General features: G+C 40.9%; 1 protein-coding gene across 1 annotated transcript in view; it reads left to right on the forward strand.

The window, feature by feature from the left end:
• CSMD3 (CUB and Sushi multiple domains 3) overlaps positions 1-19,063 on the forward strand; it is a 712,581-nt gene that overhangs the window by 513,492 nt on the left and 180,026 nt on the right. The window contains exons 28-32 of the mRNA XM_056854045.1: positions 630-821; positions 7,960-8,098; positions 9,446-9,633; positions 10,444-10,638; positions 16,648-16,764. Of these exons, the coding sequence (XP_056710023.1) occupies positions 630-821; positions 7,960-8,098; positions 9,446-9,633; positions 10,444-10,638; positions 16,648-16,764 (831 nt within the window). The remainder of the gene's footprint in view (positions 1-629; positions 822-7,959; positions 8,099-9,445; positions 9,634-10,443; positions 10,639-16,647; positions 16,765-19,063) is intronic.

Below are 19,063 nucleotides of genomic sequence, written 5' to 3' on the forward strand. Positions count from 1 at the left end.
TAGGCCCAATGAGCCATTTGGGAGATCAAGTTGAATAGTTTTAAACCCCAATCTGGGTCCAGCAGGGCTAAGAAAACAGTGCTTAGGTTCCATGGACTTTGGTGTGTTTGACTGCTTCGGGTGTGTGATATGTTTCTGATCAAACGATTAAAAAGAAGAAAAAGAAAGAAATAGAAAGCCACATGAATTATCCTGGGATACACAGGGGCAATCATGAATGCACAAGAGGAAAGTTTACCGAAATGACATAAACCTTTCCTGATTCATTAAAAGTCACTTTTGTATAAATTGTTCAGCAGAACCTTCCTACCAGCCTATGTGCTATTGCATTCTAAGTGCTGAGACGCTACATTAAATCTGCAAAAATGTGATCCCGCTCCGTAATTAAAGCAGATGGCAAATAAAATGAATAATTGCACGAAATATGCATTTTATTGAACTATATATATTTTTGTGATAATTCCCCCAAAGAAAAGAGGCCTAGGAAATTATTTGGCCCACCAGAACTATGCAATGATCTTTAAATATGCTTTACAGCTGGGGTTCCCAACACTGGTTTGGGAAATTCCTGGAGATTTGGGGGCAGTGATTTATGGACTTAAAATGATATTTCTTTTGATATTCCTTAGGCTCTGTCGCAACAGCTTGTCGTGATCCTGGTGTCCCCATGAATGGAACCAGAAATGGGGACGGAAGAGAGCCTGGAGACACAGTCATTTTTCAATGTGACCCTGGCTATGAATTGCAAGGAGATGAGAGAATAACCTGCATTCAGGTAGAAAATCGGTACTTCTGGCAGCCCAACCCACCAGTCTGTATAGGTATGCAGAAAGAGAAGACACAACTGCTTTTCTGACTCTGAAAACATATTACAGTTGTCCCATCACAAAGCCAAAAGTCCATATTTTTTTTTAGAATTAATGAAGGTAGATTAGCTGCATTTGTGAGATCAACTCATTAGGCCTCTATGGGACAATACCGTATCTGTGAACAGGCCGGAGTTTCTTCATACTTCATTAACAAATCAGTGGGTGGTTTCCCATCTTTTTAAAAAACTTTGTTTCTTTGTTTGTTTTCTTAGCCACCTGTGGATGGGATTCTAAGATTTTTAGGTGGGTTTCCTTCCCACAGCAGTCCTATAAATGCCTCCAGGAAAGCTAGTTCAGAAAGTTGTGGCCTTTGATAGGCAGCATATAGGGATGTTGCTGAATTTCATAAATGTCACTGTTTTGGTTCAAACATCCTAGTTTCTGATATGGGTTCTCCCTCAGGCTGTAACTTCAGGCATCTCCCCTCCCCTCCACACAAAAACACACACCACACACACTACAGTAACACCATTTTGATGGAATCAGTGATTTAGATCCACTGGAAAGCCAGCGTGGTGTAGTGGTTAAGAGCGGTGGTTTGGAGCGGTGGAGTACGATCTGGAGAAACGGGTTTGATTCCCCACTCCTCCACATGAGTGGTGGAGGCTAATCTGGTGAACTGGATGTGTTTCCCCACTCCTACACACGAAGCCAGCTGGGTGACCTTGAGCAAGTCACATTCTTTCATCTTCACCTACCTCACAGGGTGTCTGTTGTGGGGAGGGGAAGGTGACTGTAAGCCGGTTTGAGTCTCCCTTAAGTGGTAGAGAAAGTCGGCATATAAAAACCAATTCTTCTTCTTCTTCAACTGATGGAAGGGATTTCCATCACTGGAGAACAATTTTCTTGCCCCCTTCCTCCCGCTGCAGTCCAAAATTCCTCCAAAAAATCTGCTTTTGAGTGATAGGGGACTCCCAGGAACAGTGTGAGGGGGGAGCTGGGGATGTGCAGAGGAAGGGTGGAATAGTTAAATTGTGGAATCCTCTGCCCCAGGATGTGGTGATGGCTGCCAACTTGGAAGGCTTTAAGAGGGGAGTAGACATGCTCATGGAGGAGAGGGGTATTCATGGCTACTAGTAAAAATGAATACTAGTTATCATGCATACGTATTCTCTCCGGGATCGGATTAACATGCCTATTCTATTAGGTGATTTGGAATACAGGCAGGACAATGCTGCTGCAGTTGTCTTGTTTGTGAGCTTCTTAGAGGCACCTGGTTAGGGTTGCCAGGTCCCTCTTCGCCACCGGTGGGAGGTTCTGGGGGCGGAGCCTGAGGAGGACAGGTTCCGCCCCAAAAACCTCCCACCGGTGGCAAAGAGGGACCTGGCAACCCTAGTGATGAATAAAAGGGAACTTTGACTCTCGAAAGCATATACCCTGGGAATCTTGTTGGTCTTCAAAGTGCTATCGGACTTGAATCTTGGTGTTTTTATATCAGTTGTGTATAAATGGTGTAAAAATTGAGTACAATGTGCAAATGAAGTAAAATTAGTTCAAAGGGCTGCAGCAACAAATGGATCAGGAACTCAGTGCTGAAAATGGGCAGAATGCAAAGGCTCAAAATTACAAGAGAATGGCACCATATATAAAAAAAACAAAAAACAAGATGGGTTAGGGCCCGCAATCTGATTGAGCCTGTGGGCAAATTTGGAGTTCTGACAAAATGTGGTGGGGGCTCAGCCACAAATGGCAGGCCATACCTTACCTTCAGCCACACCATGAAGATTCTTGTGTTATGGGTGACAACCACTACCAAAGAAACGTTTTTTAAAAACCTGCACAGCCAATTCAGTGGCCCCACCTGGCCCTGCCCACTTTCTAAAACCAAGAAAGCACCATGTCACCCAGGGGCACCATGTTGGGGACCCCGATATAGGGGCTATTCATACACACCTAGTCTCAATCTGCTTCAGTTGAGAAGGAAAATCCTGATAGCCCTGCTGCTTAAGCAGAAGCTCAGTTTTCTTTGGATCCTTTAGAAAATGGACTGTAGCGCTCGTAGGGATGGATTTAGTACCAAATTGTTTTGTGCCGTTGGAATTACACAGAGAATTGCTTGTTAAAGGCTATTTTAAAAAATAAAACTTACATGAAAGAAATCCGGCTTTATGAAAATTGATCATTTTGCCTTATTAGACTTTCTGTGTGAAGAATGTGTTGTGACAATGTACTTTGTAAATATTTAATATGACTAGGAGATCAGATTGTTCTGGAAAGGGCAAACATCTAACAGCTTTGTTTTCTGTGAAGATCTGGAAAATATGATTACCCCAGATGTGTTCTTTAAAAAAAAAATGAACAAAGGCTTTAATGAAACTATGTGCTTTTCTCCTGGCTATGTAAAAAGACATTGCACAAAAAGAAATCAAAGGAACTCTAGAAATTCTCATCATAGTCTGCCTGTTAAAATTAAAATGCATGAGTGTTATAGTCCTTTCTAAAGTTTCCTACCAGTATATGTGTCTGAATTCACTTGAGCAATGTCCCTGGAGCATCTGTTCAGATTAATCTTTTATGAAACTGCATGCTATCACAGATTCTGGCTATCCTATCTTGCACTTTTATCAAATGCAGGATGCTTGAGGATGGGTTTTAAAATTAGCAATCAAATACATCTGATGCCTGTCATCGGTGGCTACCCACCATGTGTTAACTGTTCTGTGTACCATATTGCAAAATGTGGCCTGATCCTCCCGACACTACAATTTAGGAGGCACTTTGTGACAGTCAAAACATAGGCACATTGGCTTACTGTATACTTCTTTGGCATTGATCAGAAGAAACCAAGATTTTCTGTCTATATCAGCAGGGTTGTTTTTTTTTTGTCATTGTTTTCCCAATACAAAATTGCTCTTCAATAAAAAAAAGTCTTAATTTGAAGGAATATTTTTGGTGAGGGTGGGGTGAGGGGTAGAGTAGCGCCAGTGGAAGACTTGACAGGATTTGCAGGGAACATCTTGTTTTCCTACGCTATGCTATTGCCTCTTTTCCTTTCCTGAAAATCCCCATAGCCTCTCCTCTTTTCCCACGTCCTTCTCTTCTTCCTACCCACCAGCCAGCCAACCTGTGTCTGCCCCCATAGAATCATAGAGTTGGGAGGGACCTCCAGGGTGATCTAGTCCAACCCCCTTCACAATGCAGTAGATTCACAACTACCTCCACCCACCACTCTCAGTGACCCCTACTCTATGCCCAGAAGATGGCAAAAATACCCCTGCAGGATCCTGGGCATGTAAGAAAGGGCCACGAGGGCCAACCACTGACGCAGTCCTTCCTGCTGTCCCTTCATCTTCAGCTATCTCTCCTTCATAGGCTTTAAGAGGGGAGTTCACATGTTCCTGGAGGAGAAGGCTATTCATGGCTACTAGTCAAAATGGACACTAGTCATGATTCATACCTGTCCTCTCCAGGATCAGAGGAGCATGCCTATTCTATCAGGTGCTTTGGAACACAGGCAGGATGCTGCTGCTGCAGTCGTCTTGTTTGTGGGCTTCCTAGAGGGACCTGGTTGGCCACTGAGTGAACAGACTGCTGGACTTGATGGGCCTTGGTCTGATCCAGCACAGCAATTCTTATGTTGTTATGTTCTTTCCTCCCTCTGAGAGCCTGACCCTTGGAAAAGTGTGGCCCAGCTTCATGGTGCAGTCCAGACACTGCTCTGGGCTGAGATGGATTGTCCTGGTTGGGCTGTGCCCAGTTGCATGGTAGGGAACCTGAAAGGACTTGCATGGAACACCTTACTTTCCCCTTTATCCCCATTCCACACTACTTCTCTCCTTCTGGCAGCTTCCATATTGTCGATTTTCCCCTTCTTACCCACTAACCAACCTCTGTGGCTCAGTGGTAGAGCCTCTGCTTGGCATGCAGAAGGTCCCTGGTTCAATCCTTGGTATCTCCAGTTAAAGGGACTAGGCAAGTAGGTGATGTGAAAGACCCCTGCCTGAGACCCTGGAGAGCCGCTGCCAGTCTGAGTAGACAATACTGACTTTGATGGACCAAGGCAGCTTCATGTGTTCAACCTACGTTTTATGTGTCCCTCCCCATCTTATTTACCTCACTTATACCCCGCTTTTCTCCCCAGTGGAGACCTGAAGCAGCATACATTGTTCTCCATTCCTCCATTTTATCCTCACTACAACCCCGTGAGGTATGTGAGGCTTGAGGTTGCATGCGTGGCCCAAACTCACCCAGTGAGCTTCCATGGCAGAATGGGGATAATAGTAGAATAATAGTAGGGAGCCACAGGGCCTGGTAGGGTTGCCAGGTCCCTCTTCACTACCAGTGGGAGGTTTTTTTGGGTGGAGCCTGAGGAGGGTGGGGTTTGGGTAGGGGAGGGACTTCACTGCCGTAGAGTCCAATGGACAAAGCGGCCATTTACTCCAGGTGAACTGATCTTTATTGGCTGGAGATCAGTTATAATAGCAGGCGATCTCCAGCTAGTACCTGGAGGTTGGCCACCCTATGGCCTGGGTGAGTAGGGTTGCCAACCTTCAGGTACTAGCAAGCAAAAGAACAGCACAACAAAATATATAAACATGAAAAACTATATTTAAAGGGACAGAAGTGAAAAAGACACCAAGACAAGAAGCATACAAAGTGTAACAATGATAACTATATACAATATGCACAAATATATAGAAGAAGTATCAGCCTGCTTCATGAAACTTCAACGAGCAGACTCTGCTCATTGAAGTTTCATGAAGAACTGTATGGTCCACTGCAATATAGCACCTATTTAGGTTATGTCTTCTCTTATGATTGTGTAGCTGATGAAGCCCATAGCGAAACGTGGTCACATGATCCAGATGACACGTCCTTTCTCTGCATGGCTATGGAATGACTTGGAGATTATCCTTTCAAGCCTGTGACTCTCCTATATAAAAAAAGAAAAAAAAAAGATTCTTTTGTATTATATTGACTTTAGTCAATGTGTGAAGATTGATACATCATTTTTAAGACTGAAACCTTGTTGCTTATTCAACATACAGGCTGATACTTCTTCTATATATCTGTGCATATTGAATATAGTTGTCATTGTTACACTTTGTATGCTTCTTGTCTTGGTGACTTTTTCACTTCTGTCACTTTAAATATAGTTTTTCATGTTTATATAATATATTTTGTTGTGCTGTTCTTTTGCTTGCTACTAACTATACAGTACAGAGCCTTTCTTTTTTGTGGTAAACCTCCAGGTACTGGCTGGAGATCTGTTATTATAACTGATCTCTAGCCGATCTTCACCTGGAGAAAATGGCCACTTTGGCAATTGGACTCTATCGCATTGAAGTCCCTCCCCTCCCCAAACCCTGCCCTCCTCAGGCTCTGCCCCAAAAACCTTTCGCCAGTGGTGAAGAGGGACCTGGCAACCCTGTGGGTAAGTCATGCGAGTTGTGCAGTACCAAGTTGCCCAGTGGTTGTTCAAGAAAAAGAAACCACAGTGTGTTCACACGTACAAGCAGGTTATTAGATCAGGGTTTCTTGATTCCAAGTTAAATTATGTATCCTCTACACACTGTTCAGGATGCCCATAAAAATGAATAACCACTATGCTAATTCCACATCTGATTCGGATGAGATTACATTAATCTTCCATTTGTCTGCAGCACAGTTACAATTATATTGATTTACTTGCAGTGTGCTTGTCATGTTAAGGGCAATTGTATGAATTGTTCTGTTTGCTTTGCACAATGATATTGCTTGTTGAGAAAGACACTGTGATTACAAATCACCAATGCTTAAACTTTTGAGCACATGTGCATACACATACACACAGAGAGTCCATTTTAATGGGTTTGCAAAGGAATACTGTGGGGTAGATCATTACATCCTCTTTTGGCATTCATTACATGGGCTGCCTGCCAAATAAGTTGAAGGGAAATTTTCAGTCCTTTGCTTTCTATCATCAGCAATGTAACAGTCATTGCTCCTCCTCCTCCTAGTTGTACTGGTGAAGGAATGTTAGATTCTCTTTGTAATCTGTAAACTCAAGTATTTGTATTTGATTTGTCCTGATGACCTGATTCCACTCAATCCACATATCAATTTTATTGTTGACAGTATATAAACAGGGTACTGGTTGGCCACTCTGAAACAGGATGCTGGATGAGACAGTGTGTGTATTTTGCCATCAAGTTACAACTGACTTGTGGTGACCCCGTAAGGTTTTCAAGGCAAGAGACATTCAGAAGTGGTTTGTCATTGCATGCCTCCGCGTCACTCCCCTGGTATTACCTGGAGGACTCCCATCCAACTACTTGGAAATAGACCACTGGTCCTATCCTGCAGGGCTTATGTTCTTGTTGAAACCAAAACGGCCACTGAGAGCTCAGTGGGTATACTTTTAAAGCTACAGACATTGTCTATATTATTTTGGGGAGTTTTATCCTCCCCCCTTTTCAGTTTTTTTTCCTTTTTGTTGTTGTTGCAAACCTGGGACTTTCTTTAGGTTTGTAGAAGAAATTCCTTCTATCTGTCTATAGCTGTATTTTGCAAATCCTGTGATTATATCCTCTGTGATGATGTTCAGAATTAAATAAATGATATCCCTGTACCTTATGCATTGTAACACTCTGTTGATAAAATTCAAGCAATGTGAATACAATTCAAAAGGCTGGAAGGGTTTCAGAGTCTCCTCCCCCTCAATTTTTGTGACCAAAATGTCTTGTTTAGAGCTGTTGAAAATAATAGCATTGGATAGCATCTGGGCTTGAGAGGGCATCTGGTGGTTGTTGATAAATCAGAATAATGACAGGCTCACTAGCTGATCTTGGAGGTAATATGAAGCTGCCTTATACTGAATCAGACCCTTGGTCCATCAAAGTCAGCATTGTCTACTCAGACCGGCAGCGGCTTTCCAGGGTCTCAGGCAGAGGTCTTTCACATCACCTTCTTGCCCAGTCCTTTAACTGGAGATGCCAGGGATTGAACCTGGGACCTTCTGCATGCCAAGCAGATACTCTACCACTGAGCCACAGCCCCTCCACTCCAATACCCCCTTCTTTATGCCTGTTGGTCTGAGTGATTTAAAACAAAATGAAAGATGGTTGGGAATCACTTTGTTTTATTTGTTTGTTTGTTTGTTTATCCACAGCGCCTTGTGGAGGCAATTTGACAGGCTCATCAGGTTTTATTCTTTCACCAAATTTCCCTCATCCTTATCCCCACAGCAGAGACTGTGACTGGACTATCACTGTTAATAACGACTATGTCATATCATTAGCCTTTATCAGGTAAGTGTTTGGTTAGCCAGAGTTTGAAATGATCAACATGTCATTGTCACTTCTGGGCATTCTGAACTATGGCCACCACTGCCATTGCTCCCGGGGATTGTCAACCAAGGGCTGTCAGCTCTGTGGAATTGCCTTGGACTTAACTGGTGTCTGTACAGGTCTTGGAGGCAATGTTGGGCCATGCCTGTTGCCTTCTCCTGTACTGCTACCCCCAGCAGTTCTGCCAGAGCCTTGTTTGCTTGGGTATAGACATGGCCCTGGGCACCAAGCAAAATGGCACCCACCCAACCAAATTGGTCTGGTGTGCTGGTGGGGGACGACACCTACCTTGGTACATCAGTTATATTATTTGTAAGTTACAATTTTTGAAATGTTTTTAAATAATTTTTATGGCTCACTCGAATGTTATGTTATATTATTTTGTGTGTATATGCAGTATTTGTTTAGATGGCGTATATGATGGCTTATGGTTAAGGAAAGGTATGCCCTTGCCACACTGCAAAGTTAGCTACCTGAGACATTTACGGAAGCACTTTTGTGGCTAGTGAGGAAAGCATTTAACATTTCAGTCTTGTGAAAGTGCACTGAGATCGAGTGTGTGTGTGTGTGTGTGTGTTTTAATCTTTCAGCTCATAAAGCTGAAACTTCAGGACAATATTGGTGTTCTGCAACAGAAAAGATGTTGTTGACCCCGAAACTAAATCACTGGTGAACAGGGCTAACATTTCTAAAACTTTTTATAGGACATGTGTGCATGAGATTAAGCCAAAATGTCAAAGTCATATTGAGAATCTATTTTATAAGCCATATATTTACATAATAATAAGGCTCAGGTGAGCAGTGCTATCCTGGCTATTAAATGATGTTTGTTCAATTCCCCCCTCCCCTAGTAAGCTTCAGTATCTGAAATGATGTCATAGATTAAGCAAAGCAAATATGGTGTCTGGACTGCATTTTTGACCTATAATGGTCAACACTGAGAGAAGGTTTGTGGAAGTAAATGCAAATAAAAAGTACATCAAATCTGATGTCAGAAGTGATGCAAACATGGTCTTAAAGATATACAGTATGGTCTTAAAAGCATAAAATATAGCTATGGTAATCTTTCAAGCTTTTTAAAATTTATTAATTTATTTCTGTGGAGTGCTGTCTGCAATACTGACCATACTACTCTACCAAAAAATGTTATTTGACTTGGACAAGGTTAGAAAACACTAACCAAAGTTCCCAGATGCATGACAAATCATTCTTATGGAATGACTTTACCACTTAGCAGAACTTATGAGGTAGAAAACATGGGGCAAGCCATCTTCCACCTAACATTTCTCAATTTTTAAACATTCCCAGCTTCAGTATAGAACCAAACTATGACTTTCTCTATATCTATGATGGGCCGGACAGTAACAGTCCTCTAATTGGAAGCTTTCAAGACAGCAAGTTACCAGAGAGGATAGAAAGCAGTTCAAACTCCATGCATCTGGCTTTTCGAAGTGATGGATCTGTTAGTTTTACTGGGTTCCATTTGGAATATAAAGGTAAACGTCCACGATGATATTGCAAATGCTGGTATCCTGGTCTTCATGTTTTTCCCCTGATATGTGTATTTTTGAACCTTCAAAGTCCTTACAATGCAGTAATTCAAGGTGTATGGCATTTTGTTTATTCAGTTGTTGATATACTACATTCTGAGCCCTTTTTTTTCAATTTGACATTATTGGATAAGGTAGCTTATCTCAAACTGCACAACTGTCTTTATAACAACATTGATTTAGGCCTAGAGTTCACTGAGATGGTAAACCATATGTGTATGTATATTTGTGTGTGTATATATATATATATGTGTATGTATATATATATGTGTATGTATATATATATGTATATATATTCATATTCTGTCATGTCACAGCTGGCTTAGGATGACCCTGCAGGCCAAGGGTGCTAAACATAAGGCCTCTGGGCAGGATCCGGCCCTGTGAGAGCTCTTATCTAGCCCATGATCCAGCCATTCCCCCACTCTCAATCTGGACTGGTGAGGCATGACCTGGGACAACCAAGTAACATTATATAATATCTGGCCCTCATAACAATTGAGCAACACCACTGCTGTAGGGTTTTCAAGGCAAGAGACATTCAGAGGTAGTTTGCCAGTGCCTGGTTCTATGTAGCAACCCTACACTTCCTTGGTGGTTTCCCATCCAAGTATTAACCACGGCTGTCCCTGCTTAGCTTCCAAGATCTGACAACATCAGAGCAGCCAGGGCTATCCAGGTCAATGCAAGAAAGACATGAGGGTAAAATGCTCTTGGATCCTCAAAATTAAAGCTACATTGTTCTTTTGATTGCAGCCAAGCTCCGTGAGTCCTGCTTTGATCCTGGTAATATAATGAATGGCACAAGACTTGGAATGGATTATAAACTGGGGTCGACAGTCACATATTACTGTGATGCGGGTTATGTTCTTCAAGGTTACTCTACCCTCACTTGTATCATGGGAGATGACGGGAGACCTGGATGGAACAGAGCCTTACCCAGCTGTCATGGTACGACGTTTTCTTCAGTCTGGTTATTGATTACTAGGAGTAAACAATTTTGTGCACCAACTGTGATAAAAGACATTTGTTATCATTCATGTGGCTTTCTCCATTCCTCTATGAGTGCAGTGTTCTTGCACAGAGTGTTTCCTTTTGGTGAATAAAAAGCCATTTTGGTGAATAAAAAGCCATTTTGGTGAATAAGAAGCCAATGTGTACTTCCCATATCCCTGTCCTTCTTAGTCAGGAAAACAAACAACAACATGCAAATAAGAAAAAAACATAGAACAAATGCTGCTATCATACAGATAAGTTTGAAGGATTTTATATTGCATTGCTGTCAAAGTTATGGGTTGGATCCAGCCTGCTCTTTCAGTAGATCTTGCTCAGTTCTATTTCTTACTGAAGTCTCAGTCCCGGGTGGTTTTTCCCCACGTACATCCCATGATCCCATCATAGTCAAAGTGGAATCTTCATTTCCATTTCTTAACAGCAGAAAAGCTCACTGGTTCCAGCCCAGTAGTTGTGTATACTTTTCTCCCAGGTGTCAGTCTTCATTTATAAATAACTTTATAATTGAGAGCATATCCTGGTTTTGTTCTAATAAATCATGTGACTTTATAAATGGTCAGCCCCTTTCCAGAATCCAAAACTGATCAGATTCTCAAATGTAGTGCAGGAGCCCTTTACCCACAATTAGCACACCTGTTAACTATGGTGACAACAGGCAGATCTAAGGTTACATCTTAGAAAAGAATGGAGAAAAGGAGGATGCACTCATTGCTCAGCCTTCAGCTGTCTCACTCATTACCTTGCATCTTGGTATCTCTTAATAGTCCATAGAGTACTGCCATAAATTATAGGGTTAGAAGAAGAAGAGTTGGTTTTTATATGCCGACTCTCTTTACCTCTTAAGGAAGAATCAAACAGGCTTACAATCACCTTCCCTCCCCCTCCCCACAACAACCTTTGAGGTAGGTTGGGCTGAGAGAGCTCTAAGAAATCTGTGACTAGCCTAAGGTCACCCAGATGGCTTCATGTGTTGGAGTAGGGAAACCAACCTGGTTCACCAGATTAGCGTCCACTGCTCATGCAGAGGAGTGGGGAATCAAACCCGGTTCTCCAGATTACAGTCCACAGCTCCAAACCACCTCCAAAGACTAACAAAATTTCTGGTAAGCTATGAGCTTTCGTGAGTTACAGTTCACTTCTCTTGGTTATTAGCTATACTCAAAGACAGAATAATTGAACTTACACAATCAACAAATGTAATTTTTAGAGCAAATCAATGTAATTTACAATTGTTGCTTATGAATGAACAGATAATATTCTGGACTAGGGTTGCTAGGTCCAGATTTCTGGAGATTTTCAGGTGGGGTTTAGGGGAGGAAAGAGAATTCAGTGAGATATAATACCATTAACCACTACCCTATGCTGGCTCTCTAGTTGCATATAACACGCTCATACACTACAGAATTCAGATTTTAAGTTCAAACGCAGGCAAGGAATGCCAAATGGAATTATATTACATTTATTAAAAAAGAAACAAGAACAAAATAATATAAAATAGAAGATGGAAGAAAAGATATATATTTTAACATTTCTCGAATGCCTGTCTGTATTAGGTATCATTTGCCTTTGGCTAATACCTTTATTTCAAATGTCCTTGAAGCCTCTGTAATAAGTGTGGGACATGAACCAAGGCCACAATCTCATTCTAATATGAACAAATGCAAAGATTAACCAGGCTAATACACTAAGCCATTTGGCATTTGATGATCGCTGTTAAGAGCAGAGTGTAATTAAGGTGTGCAGATTAAACTTTTTCACGCGACGAAGGATAATAAGTAATGATTTTTGTCAGCTTCACCAAATGCACTTTGTTCCAATAGTATTACAGAAGATTTACCTTCCCACGTAACCAATATCTATTGTTTACAAGTTAGTACTTTATTGCTCAGCATGGTAGAAAACTCCATTTCATGCTGAGAATAATTCAGATCATAATTGCAATTCAATTTCAGCCTGAAAGCAAAAAAACAAAAACAAAACAAAAAACCTCTTCGTAGCATATTCTCTTTTTAATGAGATCTACTGTGTTTTATTTATTTGATTATTTTTTAAAATAAAAAATGCTTGTGTCAGTCTACTGCTCATTGAAATGGCTGACAAGTTATTATGTCACAAATGCCGGACAGTCTATCCCATACAGGATTCATACAGAATGATGCAATATGAAAATACAATATCTTAAAAATGAAGAATTCGGATACAGGCAAGAAATAAACCTTCTTGTAAAAATGCATTTTCCTTGACAATTTAGTTGTTACTGCCAATATTGGCTCAATAAAGAGACAATAACCTTCATATAATACTTTCATGTGAACATTCCAACTCTAATCGTATACTCAGATGCATTATAAGCCACCTGATAATTTGCTTATAATGGTGAGCACTAGCAAAATTTTGTCCGGGAAGAACCTGCACACGTAGTCTGGGATGGGAGTGAACCAGTAGAATAGCAAGTCATTTCCATTTCCATGCATCGTGTAGCATTCGAGAAGCATGGAAACAGATTGCTGCACTTGAGTTGTGCATATTTTTCCCCAGCAGTTTTCGGTCCTGTATGAAGCGGAAAATAACATCTTCTCCGTGTAATGAGATGCCTTAAATTTGCTCTTCACAAGAGTTCCTGGAAGCTTGAAAAATACAGACTGTTCGCAAAAGTAATATTGGATTAACAAGTGCTCATCTGCGAACTCATCGTGAGACTGTACAGCCTGAGTCACAATTTCTGACTAAGGCAGAACCTCTAGCAGTATGTCTTAGATTACTGTTTCTTAAATAGGAATGTTTGTTTGTTTGTTTTTTTGCTGTCGAGTCACAGCTGACGTGGCGATCCCATAGGGTTTGCAAGGCAAGAGACTTCTAGAGGTGGTTTGCCATCGCCTGCCTCTGCGTCACGACCCTAGTATTCCTTGGAGGTCTCCCATCCAAATACTAGCCAGAGTCGACCCTGCTTAGTTTCTGAGATCTGACAAGATCAGGCTAGCCTGGGCAGGAATGATTGTATCAATGTGCAAATTCAGTATACCTTCACATTTGTTTGGCTGGAGGGTAGTAGTAATGATGGTCCATGTGTTCATCCTATGGTCCTCCTAGGGTATCCTGTTGGCCACACTGGAAACCAAGATGCAGGGCTCTTCTTCCATTCTTACTTGGCATACTGAGGTCTATCTGCATAGTGTGCTTAAGTGACCAGTAATGTTATGCGCCCTGACCTGGATGGCCCAGGCTAGCCTGATCTCATCAGATCTCAGAAGCTAAGCAGGGTCAGCCCTGGTTAATATTTGGATGGGTGTCCACCAAGGAATACCAGGGTTGCTATGCAGAGGAAGGCACTGGCAAACCACCTCTGTTAGTCTCTTGCCATGAAAACCCCAAAAGGGATCACCATAAGTCGGCTGCGACTTGACGGCACTTTACACACACACAATGTTATGCAGTACATGATTCGATTTGCATCTTTAGGGCATAACAGAATGTAATACTGGGCATGTTGTGACTCATTAAGATTGGCAGAACTTTCCTGGAGTAGAAAGATTCAACATAAGCTTGCACGAAATAAGCATTATGCTAAAATACTTCTGAGCTCAATTTTTCTTGAAATGGATACTTACAGATGAGACCAAGTCTCCAGATAATGTAATTAAATCTTTAATAATGCTCAACATTATTGCAAATTCCATATGTAATCTGACACGTAGTTTCACTGCTGATAGGTTTAGCTCAAGAAATAGAACAGAATTTGCATATAAGATTTACCTCATTTGAGAATTAATGCTTTTGTGAAAATGATTTTGTTCTTTTCCTCATTTTACATTCTAAGGAAAGTACACCTAAAATCCTAAATAAGATCCCCCCCATTCAATACGTGTTTAGTATTTGCCTTTAGACAGAAAGTGCCAGAGCCTTGTATAGTATATACCACTATCTGAATTATAAATCTGTTGGGTGTCTGTTTTGTTGTGTAATTTTATAAATGTATCATTTATAAAAGCATAGAAACACTTTAAATTCATACCATATATGTATGTGATGCCTAAATATAAGTATTGGATTAGCCCAATGAAGGAGAGAGCCTTCATTCTACTGTAGTGGCCCCAGGAAAGTATGTTGTGGGATTGGCAAGAGATACAGGTCAGTGTGGAAGCATTTCTGGAGAGCACCCAAGGTACCCAAAGTATATATAACATGGGCCAAAGTTAGGGTTGCTGGAGATCTCCCTCTATTACAACTGATCTCCAGGCAACAAAGATCAGTTCACCTGGAGACAATGGCTGCTTTGGCAATTGGACTCTATGACATTGAAGTCCCTCCCCTCCCCAAACCCCACCCTTCTCAGGCTCCACCCCCAAAATCTCCAGGTATTTCCCAACCCAGAGCTGGCAACCCGAGCCAAAGTGATGGTGTGACAACATGCACTTTTAGATACAACCACCACTTGTCACAATATGGTTGCATCATATGTTGGTTTGCAGCAGGTCCCTGCTCAGAGCATTAATAAGTCCTGACCCCTGTATCTGCAGAAAAATACATGCCATAAATTTTGGGTTGAGGTTTTGCCACAGTGTATTGAAACTATGGCCTTTTTTTTCACACATGAAGTTTAAAATAGCTCTTGTGTCAATCAGTTTTGTAAAGCAAATGCAAAGTCTGTGATCATTTGCATTGCAAATCTTTCTCTTCCAGTTTCTCCCCCACATGAAAACAGCCAGGTGCTTATATAAATGGTGTGTGAGAGGGAAAAAAACAGTTTAGCCTCACTTGTGAAAACACTCTGGGCTTGCAGGTAGTCCTATCCTATTTCTTCAGTAACAACAACTGTAGTTTGTTCCTGTTTTTACTTGTTTGGGGGGTTATTTGTTATTTTCCCTTTTTTGGCTTTATATTGTTGTTGTCTTCTTCCAGAGACATTGAGGGACTGCAGTTTTGTGAACGTTACCAGAATCTCAGTGCATCTTTCACAAGCAATTTGTGCTATTTAAACATTTATTAAAATGTAAATCATTTGATAATGCACTTTCTTAGAACTGCTATGGTCTTTGTATGCATGGCTGTTTCCTTGCTGTCACCCCACCCTCCACCCCAACTGTTTCGGGGCTTTGCTTTGATTATGCATGCCTGTTTGGACCATCAGAGGTTGCCTCGCTCTGCATCCAGAAAACATAGGCAAAATGCGCAGAAACACGTGGGGAGAGTGAGGTGACCTCTGACAGACGGAAAAAGCATGCATAATCACAGTGAAGCCCCAAAGCAGTCGCGGGGGTGACCACGAGGGAAACAGCCTTGCATAAAAGGCCTATAAGTTCTTTCTTTTGTAATCTGATATATGTAACATTTATTTCTTTAGCTATTTCCATCTAATACAATCAATCATACTAGGCTCCTGAGGTTGCTTACAATGAAACATTGCAAATCACACTTATACAAAGTCAGGTGCAACCAGAAAATCAACAGTGTATATATTGTGGCGTCTTTTTATGCAAAGCTGATTAGAAATATTTATTAAGATATTTATCTACATTTTATTGGATTGATAAAATGGTTTTAGCTTTTGTAGTCACTATTGTCTGTTGATTGCTGTATTGTTTGTTGTAAGCCACCCTGAGCCCGGCTTCTGCTTTAAATCAAATAAAAATAAATAAATAAAAACCTTAATCCATGAAGGTGAATATTGTCTCCTCTGACTGGTAGAGACCCTCTGGGGTCTCAAATGTTTGAGTCCTTTCACAATACCTGCTGCCTGATTCTTTTAACTGCAGATGCCATGGGCTGAACCTGGAACCTTCTGCAAGCAAAGTAGAGGCTCTACCATTGAGTCATGGTCCCTTCACCATTTTGCTCAGTGCCTCAAAATATATTTAAATGAAAATGCATTCAACTTAATGCGTGTTACATATATTCAAATGGTTTCATTTTACAGTACCCTATTTGTTTTGCATCTTTGCTTTTCAGCTCCTTGTGGAAGTCGATCAACAGGCACTGAAGGCACAGTTTTATCACCAAACTACCCTAAAAACTACAGCATAGGACACAACTGCATTTACTCCATTGCTGTCCCTAAGGAGTTTGGTGAGTAGCCTTGTGCTTCATGCATTTTTATCTAACTTAGTTAACCATTATTACTTTGATATCTTTCATTGGACGTTGCAATTCTGTTGAGGTGAAAGTTTTGATAACCCATTTGATCCCTTGGCTTCAATTCTGATAAAGGCTTTGGTATGCTGTCATGTTCTTTCCATCGTATACCTTGGTATAACTACACTTGGATAAAGGTGTGGGTGTCTTTTCGTAGCAGATTATGTACTAGTTTTGATACATCCATTTTTTAAAAGCACCAATAAGAAAATGGTTTGCAGAAGATAGGTCTTTTTGTTGTCTTGGTGTCTTAAATGTACTTAAACTTTACTGCATAGAGCAAATTCCTCAAGCAGAAGACGTGTGTATCAGATGAACAAAATATTGGGGAAAAACAGCATTAGAAATACTGGTTCAGTAGTTGCCAGTTTTCAGTCTGGATATAGATGAAAGGACAGAGGAGGTGAGCTGGAATTATAAAGATAATTAAAGATCAACAGACATGGATATTTATCAGTTACATTTATTGTAGGATCCATGAATAAGTTATCTGAAACTGATATAGATTTGTAACACACACCCCAATCCTGTCCCATACATGTATACAATCTCATGATCCATAAAAGAACCATTTCTACCTTATTCTGAATGGGGTGGCCAACTCTGGGTTGGGAAATACCTGGAGATTTTTGGGGCAGAGCCTGAGGAGGGCGGGGTTTGGGGAGGGGAGAAACTTCAATGCTATAGAGTCCAAATGCCAAAGCGGCCATTTTCTCCAGACGAACTGATATCTACTGGCTGAAAATCATTTGTAACAGAAGGAGGTCTCCAGCTAGTACCTGGAGGTTGGCAACCCTACTTTTGAAATGTGAATAGCCCATACAAATTGATGGGGCTTGTAGTCCTGACTGGGCTTCTCTGGAAACTTAGACTTTGTATATGCCACTGGCCAACCATCCCATGTTTGGTTACTGACTTACTCAGATACTGTTTCTTACACTATCCACATTTGGACAAATGGCACTCAGTAATAAAGGAAATTTGAAATCCAAGAGTAGAAATAGATTAATACCACTCGCCGTGGTGTGGCCACATAAAACTATTCATATTGGGCTTTAATTGTATGAATCAGACATTGTAAATTGAATATTTTGCAGTCTTGCCTCTTTTGAAAGATTCTGAGAACAACCTTAAGCAGGTCTACTTGGAATCAAGTCCCATTTTATTCAGTTTTGCTTACCCAGCATGGTACAATGGTTAGAGTGTTGGACTACGATCTGGGAGAACCAGAAATGAATCCCTCTTCTGACATGGAAGCTTACTGGGTGATCTTGAGATGGTTGCCCTCTCTCGACTTAACCTACCTCACAGGGTTGTTGTGAGGATAAAATGGAGGATGGGAGCTGCATCAGAGAAAAAGTGGGGCATAAACATCGAAATACAGTTACTCCAAGGAAAGAGTGCTTAGGATGGCAGACCTGTTTGTCCATGTGCACACGTGTATTTGTTTGAAAGAGAGAGCAAGAGAATGCTCACTGTATGGCTGCTGACTCCAGGACAGTAGTTATCTATACTGTAATAGCAACATTACAGAACTTTTTAACGTACTACAGCAACCATGAAATGAGGGAATCCTGCCCCCCCAAAATGTAGTAATCACAGCCCCAAAATGTATACACTATATTTTGCGCATTTCTTTCCCAAATTAGGTGAGAAGTAAACATTGTGCTTAAAGGAATTTGGGATGACCTGAAAGTTCTACTTGTGGTACAACTTGTGTGAGTGAAGTCACAACTTGACTCTCAAATAAAGATATTATGGACAGGAATATGTAAATCAAGTCCCAGTGTGATAAGGAGTTTGGTTTGATCTGTTTGGTCATTGCTTGTTTGTATTTCTTTTATTAAAAAAAACAACAGAGAGTGACTTAACAAGTCTTAAAAACTCAATAATGAAATGAGAACAGAAGCAATCAGCAATAAAAATTCAAACTGTCTGATTTTCCCTTTTGTTCTACCTCTTTATCCCTCGCCTTCCTTCTTGAGTGATACATATTACACCAGTGTTTGAGGGTATTTGGAATAATTACATTTTAATGCGAGCATTGTTTTATTTGATGCTAATATTCTACATGTCTGACATTATTGTGACTTTTTGAATGTACTGTTATCCCCCTCAACAAAACTTTGATTTCACCATATTCTGGTATCGTTACTTGCTTAGAAGCCTTATTGCTTTGTCAAACAATCCCTTGTGGTTACTAGCTATGTGTGTCATCCCCTATGTGTGTCAT

Source organism: Euleptes europaea, chromosome 8 (assembly GCF_029931775.1).
Source record: "Euleptes europaea isolate rEulEur1 chromosome 8, rEulEur1.hap1, whole genome shotgun sequence".
Classification (NCBI taxonomy): Eukaryota; Metazoa; Chordata; class Lepidosauria; order Squamata; family Sphaerodactylidae; genus Euleptes; species Euleptes europaea.